At 31.5% G+C, this 26,162-nt stretch overlaps 1 protein-coding gene across 3 annotated transcripts in view; it reads right to left on the bottom strand.

The window, feature by feature from the left end:
• Window positions 1-26,162, bottom strand: part of LOC126888350 (hippocampus abundant transcript 1 protein) — an 89,355-nt gene that overhangs the window by 36,084 nt on the left and 27,109 nt on the right. For 2 of the 3 annotated variants that reach the window (XM_050656520.1, XM_050656522.1), the window contains exon 2: window positions 2,861-3,327. In XM_050656520.1, coding sequence (XP_050512477.1) covers window positions 2,861-3,327 — 467 coding nt within the window. Of the gene's footprint in view, window positions 1-2,860; window positions 3,328-21,643; window positions 21,835-26,162 lie in introns of those variants that run through there. The other variant, XM_050656521.1, reaches the window with a different exon arrangement.

The following is a 26,162-nucleotide window of genomic DNA, read 5'->3' as shown; positions in this document are numbered from 1 at the left end:
TTTCGGCCTCTATGCTTTAAAAATTTGTAAAAAGCTCAGGAAACAGATAGTTACTAAGTATACTGCACTCCGACCTATAGAGAATTTTCTCTGTCTCCAGATCTTCTTCTTCTTAAAGTTCCCTCTCCTATCGGAGGTTGGATATCATAATGGCTATGGTCACTTTGTTGGCTGCTGCTCTAAATAGTTGTAATGAACTACAGTTAAACCATTCTCTAAGGTTCCTCAGCCATGAGATGCGTCTTCTTCCTCCTTGGATCCTTCCCTGCATAATAATTCTCAGCAACTCATATTTTTCTCCTCTGGTAATGTGACCCAAATATTCCAGTTTTCTAGTTTTTATACTTTTCATAATTTCTAACTCCTTATTTAAACGTCGTAGCACTTCAACATTGGTAATCCTTTGAACGCACTGAATTTTCAATATTCTTCTGTAACACCACATTTGGAACGCTTCCATTCTTCTTATGTGTTGTCTCTTCAATGTCCAAGCTTCCATTTCGTATAGCAATATAGAAAATATGTAGCATCTTAGAGCCCTCAATCTGAGAGGCAACTGAAGGTCTTTGTTTGTAAGCAGTGTCTTCATTTTTATAAATGCTTGCCTTGCAGTTTCAATTCGGACTTTAATTTCTTTGCTTTGGTCATTTTTGTCATCAACCCAGGTTCCCAGATATTTGTATGTCTTAACTTTTTCTATTTGGGTTTGCTCTATCATTAACCTTTCATTTCCATGTTCTGATTTTGAGACAATCATAAATTTGGTTTTTTTCTTGTTTATTTTTAGTCCGTATCGAATGCAATAATCGTTAATTCTATTTAGCAATTCTTGTAGCGATTCCAGGGTGTCTGCCATTATAACGGTATCATCAGCGAATCTATGTTATTTACTATTCTTCCGCTTATAGAGATTCCATCACTTAGCTCCGCTATCGCTTCCTGAAATATGGCTTCACTGTACAGGTTAAACAGTAGCGGCGACAGAACACAACCCTGTCTTACTCTTCTCTTTATATCAATATTCTCGAATTCTTGTTCTTCTATCTTTATATTGGCCTTTTGATTCCAATACAGATTGATGATAATTCGTAAATCTCGTCTGTCTATATCTCTGTTTTTCAATAATTCTATTAGTTTTGCATGTCGGACCCTGTCGAACGCTTTTTCGAAGTCGATGAAACAGGAATAAATATCCAGGTTCATATCTAAGCAAATTTGAGAGAGGACATTAAACGCAAACAATGCCTCTCTTGTTCCAAGTCCTTTGCGGAACCCAAATTGGGTATCATCCATATGATATTCTTGCTTTCTATATAATCTTCCATGAATCACCTTTAGAAATATTTTGAGGGTATGGCTTATTAGTGATATTGTCCAATAGTCCGAATAATCTTTGGCGTATATTGTTTTTGATATTGTTACAAAGGTGGACACCAACCATTTCTGAGGGATTTTTCCGGTTTTATATACTTCATTAAACAGATCCAGTAGTACCGGTAGAGTTTCATCGTCTAGACATTTCAGTAATTCCGCAGGTATTTCGTCTGGACCTACAGTTTTTCCGTTTTTCGCGTTTCGTATTGCTTGTTCGATTTCCTCCATTACGATCTCTGGCCCCGTTTCGCTGTCGATTTCTTCCGGTTCTTGTCTATTATCCTCAAACAGATCTGTTATGTATGTCTTCCACTTTTTTAATTTCTTTTTGACTTCTATAATAATTTTTCCATTTATTCTTTAAGAAGGCCATCTTTCTTTTTTCGCTGTGTATTTGTGATTTCCTTTATTTTGTTGTGCATGTTAAAGCTATCATACTTTTTAGAATATTCTTCTATTTCACTACATTGATTTTCCAGCCTGGTGGATTTGGCCTCTTTTATTTTCTTTCCTATTAATCTCTGGATTTCCTTGTATTTTGCCTTACGTTGCCTTTATGTTTCCTTTTTTCCTCCATTACCTCTAGGATTTCTGTAGTCATCCATCTCTGTTTTTTTTTATTATTTTTGTGGGTAATATCTTCTTTCCTGCCTCTACTAACGTTTCTTGTATCACGTTCCATCTGTTGTTTTTATCACGTCTTGCTTGATTTTCTTTAAGTTATCATTTATTTCTGCTTTTAGCCTCTGACGTACAGGTTCTTCTTTTATATTTGAGACATCAAATCGTGGTATATTTGTTTGTTTTGTTATCTCCAGATAGATGTCGCTAAAGCGACATTTATTAAAGCAAATTGTGATCACGTGTAACTAATGATTTTGTACCTGTCAATTTCATATATCAATTTTGTATTGTTTTATTATTTTAACTTTAACTTTATTTTTTTAAGCACTTTTTAGACTGTATGTAGATTGTTTTTATGTTAAGATTTTATTATTTGACTAATTCTATTCAGGTTTTTAAACTGTAAATTGTACTAAAAGTGGGCAAGGCCCGTTAATAAATAAATAAATAAAATATAAAACTTCCATCGTTGGAACCAAGATTCTGGAGATAGAAGGTTCCAACGATAAAAGTTTTAGATTTTCGAATCTAAGACTTCTCATTGTTTTAAATAGATGTCGCTACAGCGTCTGACAGCAAATTATTTCATACACTTTTGCTTTGTAAGACGCTTGGTTTTCGTTACGATTCAGAGCAAACCACAGGCCTCTCTGAAGATCCCAAAAGGGTGAAACGTACGTTAGAGGATATTGGTTGCATCTGGAACGGAATGAAATATCAACTATCTTTCATTTTCTTTTAGTTTTATTCCTATCTAAGTACAAGGAATCAAGATTCCAGAGACAACCAATGGTGGTTGACTCTGTAACAGAATTAAATATTAAATGTCTTTCATTTTTTTAACAATAATCTGTTTGCTTACCTTTCCATTAAGTACGCTCCTAGCGCCGGTGAAATTACCATGCTGGCAGCAAACGTACCACTGACCAACCCATAAGCCAAGGACCTCTCCCTCTCGTCCGTAACATCCGCAACGTAAGCGAACACTACACTAAAAGTCACAGCGAACACACCGGAAATACTGACCATGGCAAAGAACCAGAACGTGTTAATAGTCATTAAGGGTATAGGAATACACGTGAAGAACACGGTGATGAGCAAAAACAACTTCCTGCCGCAAACGTCCGACAACGCTCCGACCAAGGGCGCGCTCAGAAAGGAGAGGATCCCCTTGATGCCCATTATGAGGCCGTTCATCAGGAATGTGTGGTCTGGAAATGTGTCGTTTAATACTGATATGAGGGGCATGGTTAGGAGACCCCACGCGAAAAACTCCAGGAAAATAACCACCAGGGCATGGTATAGGCTCGGCTGACCGATCCCGGACGTCTGAAACAAAAAGAAAAACAGATATAAATGTTGCGTTTTCAAAATATTTTGTAAAGGAAAAGGTGTATCCACACTTCACAAATCTGGTCTAAAAATAATAGGGGAGTGCAATTAGAACGAAAATATGCATTGTTTCGGAAAAATTCTTTCGGAAAAATTCAAACAAGCTTATATTTTTCTAAAAATTTTTTTTGTATTTTATATACATGTTAAAGTAAAAAGTTCTACTCTGCTAATTGTTTATTAATTGTTTAAACAATAATAATTGTTTTGTATTAATAATTTTAAAAATATCGTTAAATTCATCATTTTACTTTAATCAAATATGTTTCTATTTTGTTTTTGATTATGCTGAATCCGAATATGGCATTGCAATTTGAAAATTCTTATGCAGAAGCTCTTATACAGTATGTCTGCGTAGCTAGGAACCACATGGAAAACTTTTTTATTATCAATTTTACGAAAAAATGTTACTCTTCATAAAATGCTCTGGATATTCAAAAATATGAATTTTGTTAAAGAGTAAAGTACCTTTATATTTCAGAATATCAAAAAATGCTATTATAAAAAGTTGTTTGAAATTAAAAACTATGTTTAAATATTCTAATCGTAAAATTTTTTTCAATTTTTTCTCAAATTATGGATACTCATCATCATTTTACTACAATTATAACTATTTTATTATCACTTTTACGAAAAAAAGTTATTCTTCATAAAATGCTCTCCCTGGTATAAAATCTAAGATACAACCATCAGATATTACACTTTTTTAATTTTATACGAGGTATGTAAAAAATATGAATTTTTCGTAAGGTGCCTTTATTATTCACAAATTTTTTAATTCCAAACAACTTTTCTTAATAACAATTTTCGATATTGTGAAATTTAACGATACTTTACTTTTGAGTGAAATTCATATTTTTTGGCATACCTCGTATAAAATTCATTAAATTTAATATTTGATGATTGCATCTTAGATAACATACGATGCAGAGTATTTTATGAAGAATAACTTTTTTTCGTAAAACTGATAAAAAAGTTATCAATAGGTTCCAAGTTACGCAGACATACTGTATAAGAGCTAAAAAAAAAATTTTTGCTGAACATTTATTATTGTTGAAGTTTATTATTAAATGTATTTTAGGTAAGTTTTAGAGAACAAAGTTTTGATCACTTTATAAAAATTTTTTTAGCTGGTAATTTTCGGTTTTTGTATTACATTTTTGTTATCTTTCTTAATTTTCTCAAAAAGAAATAGTCTATTTCATTTCTAAAGTAAAATAATTTAGTGCATTTTAAAGATTACATCCTAAGCTTTAAAAAGGCACTTATAAAACTGTAATATATCTGTTCAAACTTGAGTAATTCCGTCTTAAAATGGTGGTAATTCTATAAAACTACGAAGATTTCAAAAATTACATTTTTTAAGACGTGATATCATTTGAATTAAATTTTTGAGATTTTTTTTGAATGAAACATCATTTAGTACGATGCTTGAAAGGTAAGTTGTGCAAAATTGAGGGTTTTATAAGAAAAATTGTATTAGTTATAGTATTTTTAGTACAAAAGCAAGATTACGTAGGTAAAAATTTCTGACGTAAAAGCACTGTCAAAACATTAGAATGCGACTTTTCATCATGGCCACGTTTATGTCATTACTTGTCAGATATTTTTCTTTGTTTTTGTTTACTATAAAAATATTATCTAAATAATTCTTTATTCTAATTAATGATGTCAATCGGATTTCATCAATTGCCGAAATATATTAATCATATGCCAAAATATTTGTTAATGTTAACGAAAATAATGATATTCCATAACATCACCTCTAGAATTGAAATTTGTGTAGCACAGCTAAAATACGACACCAACACGGAACTTCCCGATCTTGAATAAGCGTCCACATGGTATAATATTTTAATAAGAAAAACGTAATCGCGATTACATTAAGAATTTTAGAAATATAGTAATTAAATAACCAAAAACATTTATTATTATCAATAATATAAATTTTCTAAAACAATTATTTAAGTTCAATATTCCAAAAAATAATAATTTTAAAAATAAATAATTATAGATATTATTTTTATAGTAAACAAAAACAAAGAAAAATATATTTGACAAGTAATGACATAAACGTGGCCATGAAGAAAAGTCACATTCTAATGTTTTGACAGTACTTATACGTCAAAAATTTTGACCTACGTAATCCTGCTTTTGTAGTAAAAATACTATATACATTTTTAAATAATTTTTAAACAAAATTCATGTAAGGCTCACTTTCCGCCCCCACCGTACTTATGCCCATACATTTTATTTCTTTTTATTATAACCATAAGATAGCTTAATTATTCTTCTTTTAGGTACAATTTGTAAAGTTTTATTTGATACATTAGTTAAAGAATTACATTAAAATAACTCAACCGTGCACTTCGCCGTACGCTAGTTTACAGTGCGCCAATGTTTGTGAGAAGGGTGACTTTAGCGTTATAAATAAAAAATTATAGAAGATACAGATTTAATTTTAGAAAATTCTTTATATAAGGTTTTTTTTTGTAAAATTTTCTGAATTTTTCAATGGTCAAATCAGTTTTGTTCTAAAATTTATATTTTCGGAGTTATTTAAAAAAAACATCAAACTTCTTAGTTCATTTGTTTAATAAAAAATGAAGCACCCACTTCTCGAGTAGAACTTTTTGATATGTTGTTTAATAAACATTTCTTAATGAAATTACAAAAGTTCTATCTTGTTTGATTTTTTCCGAAGTGAAAATCTATATGCACTCCCCTATAATACACTCTCCAAGATGAATCACAAATCTTCTTCTTCTTTCTAGCATGATCGATCATGCTACTAAGCTACCGCCTGTTTATTGCCATTAAGTCGTCCCCGGACGATGAGGTCCAGCATTCTCGCCATCGTTTGGTGGTCTACCCTGTGGTCTTTTACCTACTGGGTTATTCGTTTTTGAGCTTTTAACGAGTCTGCTGTCCTCCATTCTCTTGATATGTTTGTTTCAATATCTTCGTCTCTCTCCTTACCTACCTTCCTATGTCCTGTATTTCACAGTTTTGTCTGATGTCTTCACTTCTTATTATGTCACGTAAAGTTTTGCCTTGTATACTTCTTAGTGTTCTCATTTCAACTGTTCTCATCATTTATAACGTTTCATTTGTGTCTGGTCTTTTTTCTGCCGCATATGTTATAATAGGTCTTATTGTTGTTTTATATACAATTTTGATTTTGCTTTCAGTATTTAAATATTTGTTCTTCCACACGATTTTTTTCAGGCATCCCGAGATTCTAGCTCCTGTCATTGTTTGTTCTCTGACCTCTTTTGAGAGATTTCCATAGTTTGTTATTTCCGCTTCAAGATATTTGAAGCGATTCACATGTTCTACAATTTTGGAGTTAGTTTATTACTAAGTACCCACAAATCAATTTATTAAAAAATATTACAAATTTAAACACTTTAAATGCGTTTCGGCCCAACCCGAGCTATCATCAGCAACAACAGATAGCAACAAACCAAACGGGAAGGAAAAAAGAATCAGTTAGCTCTATCTAGTTAAAATACTCCACAAACATTAAAATACATGTGGTTCAGAAATTATAATTGATGGAAAAATTATTTAAAGTAGTACTCGTGTGAAGAATCCATGTTGTGAATTCACAACCTAGTCTAAACCGAGCAAACTGATTCTTTTTTCTTCCTGTTTGGTTTGTTGTTACTTGTTGTTCCTGATGATGGCTCGTATTGGGCCAAAACGCATCCGTTGCCGAAAGTGTTTTAAACTTATAATGTTTTTAATACATTGATCTATGGTTTATTTTGAAGTGTATTATTATATTTTGTAAACATAAGTTTACATACTTTTAAATATATACGAATTATTTTGACTATTTCACTCATCTTAAAATTTTCACATAATCTGACCAATCACAAACAAAAGACAGCTTGTGTTATCGCGAAAACACCAACTGTCTTTCAATTCTGATTGGTCTATCAGCTTCGTGTTTTCAACGACGTAACCATGGATACCGATCGCAAAGCAAAGTTTGACGTTTGCCAAAAAAATTATTGTAGCCTGTATACGTCAAAATGAGTCGTTTCGGTGTTACTTCAAACGAAGTTATAAACCAAAACATTGAAGAAAATATACCGAGTAACACAAGAAAATCTAAATCTTATATATGGAGACAATTTATGATGTTCTGTGTGGATCGCAACTACAAATTAGATGCAGAAAATAACAACGAAAGACTAGCATTCATTCTAAAAGACTGAGCCTTCAACTATTTATTGTTATAGGTAAAAAATAATTATAACAAATTATTTATAGTTATAATAAATATTTCATGATTATGACTAATTGTGAATTATTCAAAAAATTGGTAGATTTGGGTTACCTAGATCAAATGTATTATTATTAAATTCCTTCCTCTCATTCTACTGAATTTTTGACCTATCACTTTGTTCGTGAAATAGTCTAATAAAATACCACTCGTGATTTAATTTATCTTATAAGTCTGTTTTTTATTTCTAAACTCAACTGAGTTGCTTAAAGAAAACACCACTCGTCCTACGGACTCGTGGTGTTTTCAAGCAACTCAGTTTCGTTTAGAAGTAAATCGACAGACTTATCGCGAAAATTGAATCACTAGTGGTATTACTATTGAAAAGTAAATTTATGATTTAAACAAGATTATTTTTAAAAGTAAATATTTAGATATAAATATCATTGACATTTAACATATAGGCAGCGTAATAAATTTTTATCTAGTTTTTATCTTTTTAAAGTAATTATTTATGAGTTACAACTTTGTTTTTTTATATGGCAGCAAGATTTCTTTTTATATAGCGGATAAAAGTTAATAGCAGTAAGAAAATTCCAGTTCCATCATTATTATCAACGGTGACACGTCCACTGGAGCAGTGCAAAAGAATAATATTTTCAGCACAACAGTAAGTCATAGAAATTGTAGATGACTAAGCATCTACGATTCGCAGATGATATTGTTCTGATTTCAGATGATCTAAAATGATGCAGCACGTAAATTAGGTCCAAATATTAATTACCAAAAGACAAAAATGATGACGAATTTAGTTACGAGCCATCCTTTAACGGTAAAAGACGTCGAAATTGAAGTTGTTAACAGCTACATATACCTTGGACATATGGTAAAAATTAGCAGAGACAATCAAACTGCTGAGCTGCTAAGAATAACTCTTAGTCCAGGGCGGATCTGTTTTGAGATGGACGTTGAGAGGTGACTCAAATTCTTTTGCAGAAATTGCTTGAAAATAAATCAAATAATAATATTTGAGTTATCCTCCCCCTCAAAAAGGTCCGGAACATTGTTTAAATAATCAAAATGTCAAAAATTGAAGGAAAAATTCGATTTTTTTCTTTGTTTTTTGATTATAACTTTAAAAGTATTCATTTCCGAGAAAAGTTGTACTGACATAAAAGTTGCGTAATTCAATTTACTACAATATAGAATTGGTTAAAAATTTAAAAAATAGTAACCCTAGTTGCAAAATAGCAATAATTGCGAAAAAACCATACAAAAACAAGTATTCGCATTTTACGTTTTTCAACCATTTATGCTACACTTAGGAGCTTCATATTTCTCCCTGAAAAACTATATGATACAGTAAAACAATACTGTAAATTTCATTAAGATCGGTTCAATAGATTTTGCAATACAGCTTTCGCAAAAAAATTCATTTTTTCAAAATGTTACAGGACTGAAAGTAAAGCAGATAGCAAGTTGAATTTTTTTTTGCTTATAGAAATGTACTCTACCTTTCATTTGCAATTTTCAAAATTAAAATCGATTAATTACCACGGCGTCAGAAAATTTTTGAAATAAACAATAATTTTTGGTGCTACGCGCAGGACAGCTGTGTTCGATTCACACAGGTTGATTTCCACCAAAATTTCTTCTAATCTTTATCTAATATATTACTTTCTTACTCTATATTTTGTTGTATTTTAATATTTTAATTCCACAAAAATCAAACTAATTTTATTATTGTTTGTGAAATATTGTTTAAACAATTGAATATGTTTAAAAATAATAAACTTTTATTATTTAAGTTAAAATATATGAACAAAGAAAGTTTTTGCTAATAAAAGTGTTATTTCAAAGGATAGAGTATGTGTTTTTATTTTGCAATAAACAAATTTATTTATTTATATCAAAATGTCATAAAAATTAAAATGTATCAATCATTATAAAAGGTCATTGAAATGCCCAATCAGAGCAACCTATCCGCTGTCCTGAGCGTAGCACCAATAATTAATGCTTATTTAAAAAAATTCCTGACGCCGTGATGTTAAGCGCTTTTAATTTTGCAAAATTGCAAATGAATGGTACAGTACACTTCTGTGTGCAAAAAAATTTTCAACTTGCTATCTGCTTTATTTTCAGTCCTGTAACATTTTGAAAAAATGAATTTTTTTTACGAAAGCTGGATTGCAAAATTTATTTTGCAAAATCTATTGAACCGATCTTAATGAAATTTACAGTATTGTTTTACTGTATCATAAAATTTTTCAAGGTGAAATATGAAGGTCCTAAGTGTAGCATAAATGGTTGAAAAACGTAAAATGCGAATACTTGTTTTTGTATGTTTTTTTCAAAATTATTGCTATTTTGCAACAATTGCGAGTATTTCTTAAATTTTTAACTAATTCTATATTATAGGAAATTTAATTACGCAACTTTTATGTCAGTACAACTTTTCTCGGAAATGAATACTTTTAAAGTTATAATCAAAAAACCAAGAAAAAAATCGAATTTTTCCTTAATTTTTTGACATTTTGTTTATTAAACAATGTTCCGGACCTTTTTGAGAGGGAGGATAACTCAAATATTATTATTTGATTTATTTTCAAGCAATTTCTGCAAAAAAATTTAAGTCACCTCTCAACGTCCAAATGTACTAATATTTTTACAGATCCGCCCTGGTCTATCTGGGATGGGCAACATAAGGAAGACTGCGTGATATTTTTGAAGGTGATAAACTTATCAGCTTAAAAAGAAGAGCATTTAATCAATCTGTCCTGCCTGTTCTTACATATGGCGCAGAGACACTTACTTTGACAAGGACATCTGCACGAAAACTACAAGTGACGCAACGTGAAATGGAAAGATCATTGTTGGGCATAAGAGATAGAGGAAGAAACGAAAAAATTCGTAAAAGGGAGTGGAGACCGAGAGCGGATAGACGAAACCCGGGAAGACCACCGACAAGATGGACTGAAGACATAAAGAGGATTTGTACCCACTGAATTGCAGCAGCGCAAGATAGATCTGAATGGAAGTTTTTTTAGGAGGCCTATGTTTAGCAGTGAACAACTATGGACCGATGATGAAATCATAGAAATAAGACAGAAAAAAGAATATACGAACAACAGCCATATGAAGAAATGGAAAGGAATAGACAACACTCAAATAGCCGAGCATTATACAAATCGGTGTCAAACGAAAAGGGAGGCTTGAGGTGTATAATAATGAATTAATGATCAACGAATAGCAGCTGCTCCAAACATTGTAAGAATATTTGAAAAATTTTCGAATGGACAGATGAAATATGGTCAAACAGTGTAGTACGTTCTTTAACGGTAAAATATTGCAAAACCTCTAAATTTTAAAGAACCGCTTGGATTGACATGAAATTTGGCATACACGTAGCTAACACGTCAGAGAAAAAAAGTGATATTGTGCCAATGTGTGCTTTTACTCGGGGGGTGGGTGTCACCCCCTCTTGGGGGTGAAAAAATACACGTCCAAAATGAGTCCGAAAATGGATAAAATGACTAATTTTAAGCAACTTTTGTTCCATAGAGTTTTTCGCCAAGTCAATACTTTTCCAGTTATTTGCGAGTGAATATATTCAATATATTCATTTGAATACGTTCATTTTTCAACAAAATAACCACGTTTTTAAACGGTTTATCGCAAATAGGACCATAATTTGAAAATATTTTCAAATATACAAGGGCGTGCGTATTGGCAGGGTGATACAAACTTATGTTTTTTTAAATAGAACACCCTGTATATTTTTACATTTTTGGATTCTCTTCAATGTTTCCTTCCTTAAAATATATGGTTTTGTAATATTATACCAGGTAGTTTAAAAGATAATTACGTTTTTTTGTTAATTTTGTAGTAATATTTACACCCTGTAGAATTGTAGTGATTTGACATCAAATTTTTATTTTATGTTCAAACGATTTTTAATATAGTCTACTATTGTTAAACATTAACAGTATAGCGAAATGTTAAATTTTAGTATACAGGGTTGGTCGAAACTCGGAATGAGTATTTTCTGCATTTTCTTAAATGGAACACCCTATATTTTAGTATTGTAATGAAATGATATTTTATGGCACTTTTATATTTCTTAAGCATTCCCTATAGCTAAGTGGTTTAATTTGTAAGTTATTCGTGATTCTTTAAGCCAAACATTAATTGCAACAAAAATAACGTGAAATTTTATTAGGTGGCCGTGAAAATATCCAATGAAAAATAATTTTTCAAAAAAAATACATAATAATCTAGCCTAATCCCTAATTTATTAATATTAGATGAGATATCGAAATAAATTCGTAGTTAAGATTGTTGGTGCGCAAAATATTAATAAAAACATACAATATTCTACCTAGTCGGCTGACACTAAATTTCCTTAAAAATTTGATATTATACTATTTTTATAGTTCCAGTTGCTTTGTTACCATTACTAATATGAATTTTTCTAATGAGGAACCGATTAATAAGATTTTTGTGCTAGTGGAGTATTACAAAAATGTGCTACTAGGAATAAGAATTTTTCATCAGAAATTCACTGATAGATGACAACTAAGAAGAGAAACGTTTGAACATATACTAGAACGGTTTCAACGGACTGGACACTTAGATTATGATAAATCTGATTGAACAAAACCTATTCTAAGTGAAGAAAACAGGAATTAAATGTTATCCTTAGTGTCACTAAGGATCTGCATATTAGTACAACCGTTCTAGAATTTATTTTTTATTTATTATTTATATTTTTTATAAAATAAAAATAAATATTTTTTAACATTTTAAAAAAGTTGTAATGAGTTTTCCCCAAAAAGTGCTTAATTTTTTGGATATTTCACGATAAAATATTCGATTTGGAATTTTACGAATACGAACCTATTTTTCATTAGCTATAACTTTGCTTCTGCTAGGTATAGAGCCTTAACATATACACCATTTTTTTCAGTTTTTTACAGGCTATATTTTTGCTAAGAATGTTTTTTTCTAGAAAATGCTTACTTTTTGAATTATTTGCGAAAAACCATCTAAAAACGTGCTTAATTTGTTGAATAATGAACATATTCACTCGCAAATAACTCGAAAAGTATTGACTTGGTGAAAAAACTCTATAGAATAAAAGTTGCTTAGAATTAGTCACTTTATCCATTTCCGGACTTATTTTGGACATATATTTTTCACCCCCTACGGGGGGTGAAACTCACCCCCATGGCAAAACCACACATCGGCACAATATCACTTTTTTTCTTTGACATGTTAGCTATCCGTGTGCCAAATTGCATGTCAATCCAAACGGTTCTTTAAAATGTACAGCAAAAACCGTGAAATAATCTACTAGAGTCTCAACTATCATGGTATTTAATTGGTTTTCATACTTTTGTGTCACGTTTAATGTTATCTTTTTGCTGTACACGTAGTCTTTGAGATAAGTAAATTGTAAAAATACGTGGCCTATACATATATAACACCTGCATATACTTGACTAAGTTTAAGCAATATTAAAATAATTGTATATGTTCGAATTTAGTACTATTTTTTTGTGCCACAGACATAACACATAAAGTTAGAAGCAAATATAACGTAATAATTAAATTTCAATTAATTTCAAATGTGATTAAGTTTTATCTATAAGTATGAAAACATTCTATTCATAAAAGTACAACGTAGTCTCAATCGGAATTTATACCCGGAACCTTTCTCACCTGAAGCAACAATCATTTAGCTGCCATACTTTTCGCAACGAAAAATAAGGAAAAAGTTTTATATTTTAGCTAATAAATATTTTCCTCCTGTTTCTAAAGAAACACAAAATGACACGTTTATAAATTTCTGATAGCTCCGATACCTCCTGGATCTAAGATCTAAGATTTCCAGTATCAGGATGTATCTAGATATCTTGGATACTTGTTTTGTTGGTTGGTGGTAGCCTTATATTCGCTATTTAATTAATGCTCCACCATACAAGTGTCTTAAAGCCAATATTTTATCTTTCCCTCCGCTGGGATGGATATTCAGAACCACAAAAATCAATAAGAAATACCTAAATTTAACATATGAACTGTTTTAACCTTTAACTACCCGCGCATCAAGTTATAACATAACTACACGCGTGGCGTACTTTATACGCCACAAGAAAATACACTCAAAAACAGCGGATTTGCTTATTTTTTTTTTTGAAAAAATACACTTAGTTGTTTGTATAAACCTTATTCGGCATCAGCGAATACTTGGAGTTCCTTCTCAGTAAGCCAATTGGGATTTATAACTGGAATCATGGAGTAACTGGATTTCATGATATAAAATTACTAATAAAAAATTTTTTGAAATGTGATTTTTTACAGGAGAAAAAGTATTGTTTACGAAGAAAAATATATTTTGTGCCATAATGACTAAAAAACAATTGAAATATGTACTTATATTACTACTTATATTAATATAATCGTGGCGTATATTGTCCACCACCGGAAACAACAAATAATAAACTGTAAATTACGATCTTTGCAGAACGCCGATTATAACGAAACTAAAACCAAATTGTAAAGCACATTCCAGTGATAGGTTAGAGAGATAAACAAGGTCAAAAATTAAATTTTTAAATATATTTTTAGTAGAATTCTTATATCTGGCGTACAAAATACGCCAGCGCGTGTAGTTAAAGGTTAATGCGTATTTTAATGTATTTAAAATTTAAAGTCTTCTAACACTAAAATATTTACTTAACTGTACAATTTTATATTTTAGACTGACTTTACAATTTTATTTATCTTGAAAGAAGTCTATTAGGTCTGGATCCCGCGTACGAAAAAAAAGTTGATTAATAGCAAGCTGAAAATTTGTTAATAGCTTAAGGATGTCTAGTCGGATAAACTTTGATATATGGGAACACTGGAACATGGGCAGTTTTAATTGTGGAACAGGTTAAAAATTTGGAACGGTCAGACCACGAAAACGGCACATTTATTTTGTCCGACAGAATAGACTTAAACTCTCCGAACAGAGATTAAACTCTCATGCAAAAATCAGACTGCTATTTATCACCTGTCATAATTCCTGTCATTTGACATATTCTACATGTTCCACTCATTAAAACGCCCATTTGGTGATAAATAGCAGTCTGATTTTTGCATGAGAGTTTAATCTCTGTTCGGAGAGTTTAAGTCTGTTCTGTCGGACAAAATACATGTGCCGTTTTCGTGGTTTGACTGTTCCAAATTTTTAACCTGTTCCACAATTAAAACTGCCCCTGTTCCAGTGTTCCCATATATCAAAGTTTATCCGACTAGACACCCTTAAGCTATTAACAAATTTTCAGCTTGCTATTAATCAACTTTTTTTTCATACGCGGGATCCAGACCTATATGTTTTAATCTAATAGCACATAAAATAATATTTAAAATATTTTTTTACATTAAAATTAAAATTATTAGGACCATTAATTATTAGGATTAAAACTATTAGGACCATTAATTATTAGGATTAAAACTATTAGGACCGTTTTCTGGTTACACTTCCGAGGCTTCTAAAAATACAAGCCATAACGAATGCCGAGACTAAAGAAGAGGGGATGTTTCAATTTAAAATTCACGTCCCATCTGCTAAGCGCGGTAAAGTTTCAGCGACAATGGATCCCATCGTACTCCGATTGGTGTAAAAATTCAAATTCGAATGAATAAACATTTTTAATTTGGTTGCAATACGAAACCACAGCCGTATTATATTCTAGTTCAATCAGAGAGTACTGCAAGTACCCCTACCGGTTTCGAGACTTATTAGTCTCAATTGCAATGTCACATCCTACTCCTGTTTGACTTTTAGGACCGTCTGCGTCTGTGTAATCGTGTAATTAATTTTATTTTTTATTGATTATTTTTTCACCTGTCAAATTCTGACGTTTTTGCTTTTTCAGCCAAGCACCACGCGTCGTTCTAGCCAATCATTGAGTGTAATACTGATAAAACAGCCTCTTCCTTGATAAAACAGTCTCTTCCCTGATAAAACTTAAGGTACCCTAAATTTCACATAATACGTACATACCTGTGTTTACTAACCTAATTTATGAACAGCCCTGGTACATAGATATTTTAAAAACACTAACCACGATATACTCAGATTTTCTACAGTTTTTATTTTCAAAATAAATATTTCTAAACTTTTCATAAACGTCAAACAGAACCGATGTAAACCGTACACAGAACACAAAACTAATTCTTCTATTTTGTTGCCGATTTCAACAAACCAGTGTTATCACATAAAAGGATTCGAATATTTACAACGTAATATTTTGGAACAATAGTTACTTTTAAAATACACATTATATTAGTAGAATTAGTAAAATAGTTCTAAAATTACATTCTCCTATTTTATTATTACAAAAACACGGGTGAATAATAATTAAATAAAGTGCATTCACCTGGGGGTTAGGCAAAACCAATTACACCACTGCACTGTGGTGAACTCACCCAGCGTAGCTGGGTAAGACCACGAAGCAAGTAGGCCGCGCAATTTTGACCGATTTAAATTTTCGCGATTTAACATCGTCATAATTTAATTTAAAGAAAATGGACGTTAGCGTTAGATTTGGTGACAATAATCATGAACAAATTAAAGATTTGTTAAAAAATAATACGCCTCAAAATACAATTAAGACAAAAAGGTCTGTTTGGACACAATTTGAGCAATTTTGCACAGTAAGGAACTATCAGTTGAATGATAATACAAGTATTCAAGAAATTGCAAAAGTTCTTGAAGATTGGGGAATGAATATGAAGAAAATGAATGGTGAAGATTCCAAGTGGTGAAGCCGATCCAGTGTAGTATCTCATCTTGTTAAGGCAGGAATTCAAGAACAGGAGGCAATAAAAATAACTGGACATGCCACAGCTTCTTCGTTAAAACCTTATTTACAAGTTAATGAAGAACATCATAAAAAAATTATTAATAAACTTAGAACAACTACTACAACTGAGTGCATTGCCAGTACATCAACTGCGACTGTAATTAATGATACTGAAAGTGACGACAGATTAGACGTTACGAACGACATTGGAAAATCTCATATTAGTTATAAAAATTGTGTTTTTAATAATTGTTCATTTTCGATTTAAACAGTTTTTTATGTATTAACAATATAATAAATAAATTGGTTCTTTTTAAATCATAAAATAATTTATCTATAACCTACTTAAGACATTGATCCTAGTTGTCTTAAAAATATTTCACAGATGCCCGTATTTACTAATAATACATATTGGTTCACAAAATAATCTTTTCAAATACCACTCGTCCTCTAAATTTTGCTTGATAAATTTTTTCGTTTTCATACTTAAACTTCTTTATTTAGGGTAAAATCACTAAAACAAACCGAAATGGATAAAATCACTCGTCCTTCGGACTCGTGATTTTATCATTCGGTTTATTTTCGTAATTTTACTAAATAAAGAAGTTTTCGTGAAAACAAAAAAATTTATCGATAAAATTTAGAGGACTCGTGGTATTACCTTTGATACATCTGGTTATACTCTACCTAGTAGTTTCGGGTACGGCTCTCAAATAGTCCTATTTTATCATGCATGAAGGTATCGTTTCGCTGCAGGTGTTTTATTACTAAATCATATTTTTATAGACCATTTTTTGATCTTCACCAACTTGATGCTTTAATAAATTTCCCATACATTAATGTTTGTCATTAAATATTGACTTTGAGGTTTCTATCATTAAATCATTTTTGGAAAGGCAAACGTAAAAACCTCCAATTTAAAGTATTATGTTTGTAAAAATGTATAAACATTCTCAATTTCTTTGCAACACGAAAATGCAGCAGCTGCATAATACTATGGTCAAATCTGAGAGTGCAGGAAGAGTCTATACCGGTTTCGGGGGTTGTTTCCCCCTCATCAGTAGTCCCATATCCTCCTCTCTCAGATTCTTCCACGTACCACACTTTGGGCCTTTCCGAATTGCAAAGAAAGAAATGTGTTAAAAAATGTGTGAAAAACAAAGTAAGTTATCAATCGAAATAGCACAGAAAAGACAATAAATATCGTCTCCATACCACCAGATTGACAACAGATGGAGATTTGGTTACACCTCCTGAGATTTTCAAAATTTATAAATCATACAGGATGCCGAGGAAATTAAGATGAGAGAATTTTAAATAATTCACAACTCATCTGCTCAGCGTGGTAAAAGCTAACACTGGTAAACACACAGTTTGCTGCCGGAAATTTTTTGACTGTTTCTAGGTAATTTGGGTCTGCTGAATCCAAAAATGCCACCAGATTTGTTCCATCAGATCGTTTTCAGAAAATACGACAACAGATCACATTTCTAACATATTGGGACCGTGCAAGTTCGGCAAAGCGACCCCTATTTCTACGCTCTATACTAAAATTCGCACTTTTAATTATATTGGCCAATTATATTAGTCCTGGTTACTGGATAATTGTCAAGGCCATAGTCCAAAAAAATAATAAGAAGAAAAAATAAGATTCAGGTTATGTTATGAAAACGTCAACAATTGTATGTAGTAAATAAAATTAGTTATTAAAATGCAGTACTGCAAGCAAAATAAAATTAATTAAATTTACCTTTATTTAATAATTGCATATCATATCAATATTGTGGAGCAATATATAATTTTTCTGCTTCATTGACAGAAGGTATGAAATATACGTCAATTTGACAATTTCAATTGACAATATGAATTATTTAAGATAGTTGCAATATTTCTCCGCGACTCGCGCAGGGTCGTTTCTCGTTTCCCCTTCCAAGTACTTGCACACCGCGAATAGGGTAATTTAACGCAACACCACCTACATATGTAGTGTTGCTACCCATGAAATAAACCAAATACGAATAAAAAGTAAAATATTTATTGTACAATAATGTACTTACAAAAATCATCAAACATCTGCCAAAAAAACGTAACTTTTCATCTAACCTAACCGGCAGAGTCACAACAAAAATGTGTTATTCGGTGTCACCTAAAAACTTCCTTTTATATGATTTTCTTGCAAAGGCTTTAAAAGGACGGTCCCTTTGAAGACTCCAGCAGTAATCCGCCATCATGTGATAGCCCCATCTCCCTGATACCCCTCTTCCATCGTTTTGATATCTTGGTGAAGATTTTCTGGGAAACGGTCTAAGCGGATGTGGAGGTAATGAATTTTAATACTCATATGACAACCGTGTTTGTTAAAATTGTTGAGCATTTATTCCACTCTAATGCCCAATTGGTATACTTCCATATTTGTTGCCATTATTTGGAAGGATACACCTTAAACTTCGTTTGGAACTGTCGATAAAAAGACGCCAGTGATCTGGTGTATACTCCGATACACCCATTTTTTCTAACAGTCCTTTAAAAAACCATATCATCTTGCTGAGAAAAAAAGGCAAAATATATTTTATCTCTATTACGGTAGTATTTAATTTTGGTGTCTGGGTGAAGAACATTTTTTCTTTTAGTCTGGAGGTAAGCAACTCGGAAAAATCCTTTGGAAGGTTCAAATTTCTGATAATATCGCTTAGCTCTTCCTGAGTAAAGTACTCAGGACGTGTTGAATCCCCTTCAAAATCACTGTCGTCTTCCTCAAATCTATTAGTCTGCAGTTCGTCAAATAACGTTTCGGCATTATCCTCTGGTAACATAGGTAGACTGCTAAATATTGGAATGGGTATCTGCTTAAGCTGATGTGGAATTGGTCTTATTGCTGAATCCAGGTTAGGATATGTTCACGTATGTCGATTGTTACGCTTAATGCCCTTTATATTCACAAGACAGAAAAAATAGCAATCGTCAAAATGATTTTTTGGTTCCCTGCATACCAGTGGAAAACCAAATTTAAACACTTTCGTTGTCCTTTCGTCCACTGTCGCAAGTTTTCAATACAAGTTTTGCACACTACAGGTGGAGCTCAGGATTTATCTTGATCTCCTAAATGAACACCAAAATAAGCCCTTTTGTTTATTTGCCCATTTGTCTTAGAATTTGTTAATTTTGTTTATAAACATATTGCAATTATAGTGGTGGAATATACAGAAATGTAAGAATATTGAAGTATTTGATAAGTATGTTATATCTCGAAAACTAGAGCTGATACAAAGAAAAGGTTTGTATTTTTGGAATCAGCACAGATGAATTAACTAAAATCAGTTGATTTTTTTTGGCAGCAAGACAAAATTTTTTTTTGTTGGGCTGTGTAATTTATAAATTTTGAAAATCTCAGGAGGTGTCACCAAAGAAAGTATTCCACCTGTTGTTAATCTGGTGGTATGGAGACGATATTTATTGTCGTTCTCTGTGCTACTTCGATTGATAACTTACTTTGTTTTTCGGTAGTTGGCTCTAGTTCATCCGTGGCATTTCTTTCTTTGCAATTCGGAAAGGCCCAACGTGTGGTACGTGGAAGAATCTGAGAGAGGAGGATATGGGACTACTGATGAGGGGGAAACAACCCCCGAAACCGGTATAGACTCTTCCTGCACTTTCAGATTTGACCATAGTATTATGCAGCTGCTCCATTTTCGTGTTGCAAAGAAATTGAGAATGTTTATACATTTTTAATTCATTTACTCTTTTGTTTGAGTATTAAGGAATCTTTCTTGTTGGAGCTTTTACCACGCTGAGCAGATGAGTTGGGAATTATTTAAAATTCTCTCGAAAGTATTCCACCTGTTGTCAATCTGGTCTCTGGTGGTATGGAGACGATATTATTTATTGTCGTTTTCCGTGCTACTTCGAATGATAACTTACTTTATATGTTTGTATTATTTAACTTTCTAAAAATAAAATATGGATTTATAACTTTTAATTTTGCCATTGAAACTATATTAAATAATTCTAGATTACAGGTTTTGTGTGTCAGATAACTCTTTGTAATCTATCGAATTTAAAAATAAACCAATTCCAATTTTCTCATATTGATCTAATATGTGTGTGTGTCACTCTACTCTAACATAACTCAGCACAAAGCTTTAGATAATGATAGCGTGATTTGAGAGAATTATGTTTTAAAAATGTTAACGTTATTAACACGGAATGAGTTGCGGTAAAACTACTCGTATATACATATAATGATTACTTTTCAAATCCCAACAAAAAAACTAAAAGACACGTGTTTACAAAAAAGTAAGTGTTCGAATAAAAATATATTCAAACATATACAAGGGCCATTCGTAAAAAAGGAATCCATTTTGAATTTAAAAAATATATCACATCATGAATTTCACATTGGCGGCAACACCGACAATGACCTCCATCTTCGAAGGCTGCTAGGCCGACACTGAGCAATGTAGCGAGGCGAAACTGGTGGGGTAAGAGATAGTGATGTTGATTATAGTTACTTTCGAGTATTCGTTACAAATCGTTACTTTTGTATAAAGTAATCATTTACAGTATTCGTTACTTTGATTACTATCATTACTTTTGTATTTGAGTACCGGTAATCATATCGAGAATCGTATTTCTCAGTAGGTAGGTATTTTGTATAAAGTAATCATTTACAGTATTCGTTACTTTGATTACTATGATTATTTAACTGACAGTGCTCATACCACTGACTGAATAAAAAATCTTTATTATTAATACTTTCTCCGCAACTCAGGGTAACTTATCAACTGTATTGTTTTTAAACAATAAATGATAAAATAAAAATATTGGCAGTTCAAAAATGTGAAAATAATAACTTCATTGTGACACTTTATTGCAATGTGTGTGGCCTAATTTTACGCTGAGAAACTGAAAAATGTATTACATTTTTACAAAATTTAGGAATATGTTTAATTCGTAGAACAATTTTAACAGTTGTTTTCAATACAGATTTCAATCCTCTACAAATAGTTTCTAATATCTTTTGATTTAAAATAATTAGGGAAGCAGGAATTCAACAATTTAGAATTTTACATTGAGTTTCCTATGGTCCGTTTTCCAATTCACCACCCGGTATATAAATAAAAATATTCAGGTATTTGTTTCTAGAATGAAAAGAAAATGAAACTTACCGGTGTTTTGAGATAAAGTCGTTTAAACTGTCGAAAATTAAGGACGTATTTTTTCAAAAGGTAGTAACATACTATCATACACATAAGATTCTATTGTTTCCGACAGAACAGAAAACTGTTTTAAGGTAGGAAATAAATCATTTATGATGAAACAAAAACGTGTGTATTCTATATGTGTATACTGATAACGAAAATATGCGGATAAGATAAATCCTATAATTCACCACAGTTCGATTAGAGATATTTTATGGATTAGGAATGACATCGAAAAAAACATGAATGATTGAATTGGGTCGTCGTGTCATATGAATTTCATACTACTGGTAAATTATTAAAAAATTACTCATGAAAAGAAAAAATCTCAAATTCCTTTAACGTACATTGTAATGTAATGTAGTTAATATTGTAAAAGGCCAGTGGTGGCTCGTGAGTGCAAAATATGGCGCTTCTCTATAATGATATTTGGAGGTACAGTATTTCTCATGATCATCTTTCAGTGCGTCACAGTTTTTCGATTTCTTTCTAACGCATTAAATTGTATGTGACAGAAAAAAAGGCACGTCGGTGATTACATTTCGTCGGTGACATTTTTATAACATTTATTCTAGTTATTCTAGTTGTCGATAGATGGCGCCATAATAAAAAAATAATTTTTTTTTAATTAGATAATAATATTACAAATATAATCTGTATAATTTATAAGACTATACAAATCAAAGAAAATACCATTTTATAAATGCAAGAAACACTTTTGATTTGTTTTTATTCCAAATTGAAAATAAAATGTGAGAACTGTCAGATTTAACTAAAATGTCATGTTAGAATAAATGTCACAAATGTGTATTATCACGGACTTACCCTTTTTCCTATCATTTGTTACGCACTGAAAAATGATCATGAAAAGGACAATATCTATAATACTTTTAGACAAGGCGAAAACGGCGGGTCCGTTCGGAAAAATATTCCCATGAGATTTTTTTTTGCATAATCACATTCATGAGACATCCCAGAATAAGGTTCAAGAAGTCGGCCACGTGAAAAGTGTTTTTTTTTTAACATTTTTTTAAATCAAATTGCAAAAAGCAATGTTTTTGGCTCGGACAATTTTTTTAGGTTTTTTGGACCATTCTGGACAAAAAAGGTCTCTTATAATTTTTCTCTAAAGTTGATCTTTTTCGAGTTATAAGCAATTTAAAATTAGAAAAACGCGAAAATGACCCTTTTTAAGACTTAATAACTCGGTTAACAATTATTATTATGAAAGTTAGAAAGTGACTAATTCAAAATTTAATAACAGCTAGCTTAGTAATAAAATAATGACAAAAATTTTTTCAGGATCTTGTAGGGTGGGCATTAAACTTTAATTTAGTCACTTTCTGACTTTCATAATAATAACTTTTAACCGAGTTACTAGGCTTAAAAATCGCCATTTTTCGTTTTTTTTCAATTTTAAATTGCTTATAACTCGAAAACGATCAATTTAGAGAAAAATTATAAGAGACCTTTTTTATCCAGAATGGTCCAAAAAACCTAAAAAAAATTGTCCGGGCCAAAAACATTGATTGTTGCAATTTGATTAAAAAAAATTGTTAAAAAAAAATTGGACCACTTTTCATGTGGGCGACTTCTTGAACCTTATTCTGGGATGTCTCACGAATGTGATTATGCAAAAAAAATCTCATGGAAATATTTTTCCTAACGAACCCGCCGTTTTCGCCTTGTCTATTTTACTACTAATACTATATGGTATGGAAAGCTGGACCCTTACAGAGGTGACTCCGCAAGCTGCTCCCGAAGACTTCAAGCTACTAGGTGGGCGCCTCAGTAGTGACGTGGACCGAGACCGGTAAGATATATTTAAAATATCCTAACGGTGTCTAGTCGGACAAACTTTGATGTACAGGAACACTGGAACAGGGGAAGTTTTAATTATGGAACAGTTTAAAAATTTGGAACGTCAGATTACGAAAACCTCCCATGTATGTATTTTGTCGGACAGAACATCCAATTTATTTGTTACCCTTTCATTAAAGTCTCATGCAAAAATCAGACTGATATTACTAAACCAACATGATTCCTGTCATTTGACATGTTCTTCGTGTTCCACTCATTAAAATGCCCAGTTGGTGATAAACACCAGTCTGATTTTTGCATGAGAGTTTAATGAAATGGTAACAAATCAATTGGAAGTTCTGTCCGACAAAATACTTGGAACGTTTTCGTAGTCTGACGTTCCAAATTTTTAACCTGTTCCAGTATTCCCATACATCATAGTTTGTCCGACTAGAGGCCGTTAAGCTATTAACAAATTTTCAGCTTGCTATTAATCAACTTTTTTTGGTACCTGGGATCCAGGTCTATTAGCCAGATCTAATTCTTTAGCATGTTTCGTATTTTTTTACGCTGGCAATATTTTGTAATTAACAATTGACAACATTTAGTATGTGTCATAGTTTTCTGGCTATTTTTGAATAAATATTTTATCCGAGCTTTTGGCTAGGGGTTTGTTACAAGTAACTCAAGAAACTTACGACTTATGATGAGAATGTTAAAATAATGTATTTTATACACGGTAACTAAATAATTCAGAATATTTAGTTGCCACGACATTATGCAATATTTTCAATTATTTTCCGCCAACACTACAATTCAAAGTTTATAAAATCCAAGCCATTTCAATATTTTATTATTACAGATAGACTTTAATGTATTGTTGATCTCGTTCTTTAATTCAATAAGCAAGGATGAATGTGAATGTTTTCAATAAATTTTCGTTTGTCCGAACATTTAGTTGTTTAAGTTTTATCAGAGAGATATCACACCTCTGAACACTCACTCTCAACAAGAGTTTTGCAACCCAATATTCTTTATTCATATTACTCGTATAATCGATCACCTACATTTTCTTTAACAGAGTGCTGCGATTTTGAAAGGAATACTGATGTTTAGAAGTTTTAAGTTGCCACTAAGCTCTTATTGATGGATTAAAAGCTTTTTAACAGAAATATCATGTTTAACCGAATGTCTACATTGCAATCGTTCAAAAACATAAGCGATTAGCGACATCTAAACTATTTAACCTAGTTTATAATTTTCAGATTTTTCGTTCTAATGTAATTTTATTGGAAATTGATTAGAAAATAAGTTATTCTTCTTCTTCTTTTTGTACAGACATGAGTCCGTCTGTTTTTTCAATGTGACTCCGGTAAGTTGTCGTTCCATCGTTTTCGTGGTCTTCTCACTATTCGCCTTTCTATGTCTCTCGCTGTCCTTACTACTTACACTATTTGTTGTCATTCGGCTTGTGTGGTCATTCTACTCTTCTGTTTCTTACCCAGTTATTAATGTTGTCCACCTTGCATCTCCGTCGTATATCTGTACTTCTAGCTCTGTCCCATAGAGTCTTAGTCTTACCATCGATTTTTCGAAAGGTTTTCATCTCCGCTATTTCGAGCAATCTTTTTGTCCTCTCTGTGTCATGTCGTGTTTCTGACGCGTATGTCATTATTGATCTGATGACTGTTTTGTAAATTCTGCCTTTCATTTCTTTTCCAATATTTTTATCTCTCCATATTGTGTCATTGAGGTAACCTGCGGCTCTGTTTGCTATATTCACTTGATAATAATAATATTTGAGTTATCCTCCCACTCAAAATGGTCCGGAACATTGTTTAAATAATCAAAATGTCAAAATATGAAGGAAAACTTCGATTTTTTTTATTGGTTTTTTGATTATAACTTTAAAACTATTCATTTCTGAGAAAAGTTGTACTGACATAAAAGTTGCGTAATTAAATTTCCTACAATATAGAATTGGTTAAAAATTTAAAAAATAGTCACCCTTGTTGCAAAATAGCAATAATTGCGAAAAAAAAAAACCATACAAAAACAAGTATTCGCATTTTACGTTTTTCAACCATTTATGCTATGTAAACTTAGGACCTTCATATTTTACCCAGAAAAACTTTATGATATAGTAAAATAACACTGTAAATTTCATTGTGTGTGTGTGAGAGAGAAAAAATGGCTTGGATGCGGGTCCGTTAGCCACAGATTTTTATTTTATTTTTACCTCAATGTATTAGTTTTGTTACATTTATACCTATTTCACTTAAATGACTATATTTGTTTCTCTCAAGTAGTTAATGAGTAATTTAAATATTTCCATTTTATGACAACTTATTAGATATTCTATACTAATTGGAAAATGAACTTGTGTTTGTCGTAAATTGTAATATAATTGATTTATATATCTCTCGTTAATTTTGCATTCAAAGAAAATATGGTTCAAATCTCTAATCGAAACATTATCACAATAACAGACTGATGAATTAACTATTCCTAATTTGTGCAGATGTGCCTCATATTTTCCGTGTCGAGTTTTTAATCTGACGATAGTAGAAATATCTTGCTTTGGCAGGTTATACTTAAATATGTATTAGGAGGAATAATATCCTCGATAATTAATCAGGTGGCGGAGGAAGTTCTTGATGTAAAGAAAAATATAAATTTTTTGATA

This window comes from Diabrotica virgifera, chromosome 7, assembly GCF_917563875.1.
Source record: "Diabrotica virgifera virgifera chromosome 7, PGI_DIABVI_V3a".
In the NCBI taxonomy this organism is placed as follows: Eukaryota; Metazoa; Arthropoda; class Insecta; order Coleoptera; family Chrysomelidae; genus Diabrotica; species Diabrotica virgifera.
This window is presented reverse-complemented; position numbering and strand designations above follow the sequence as displayed.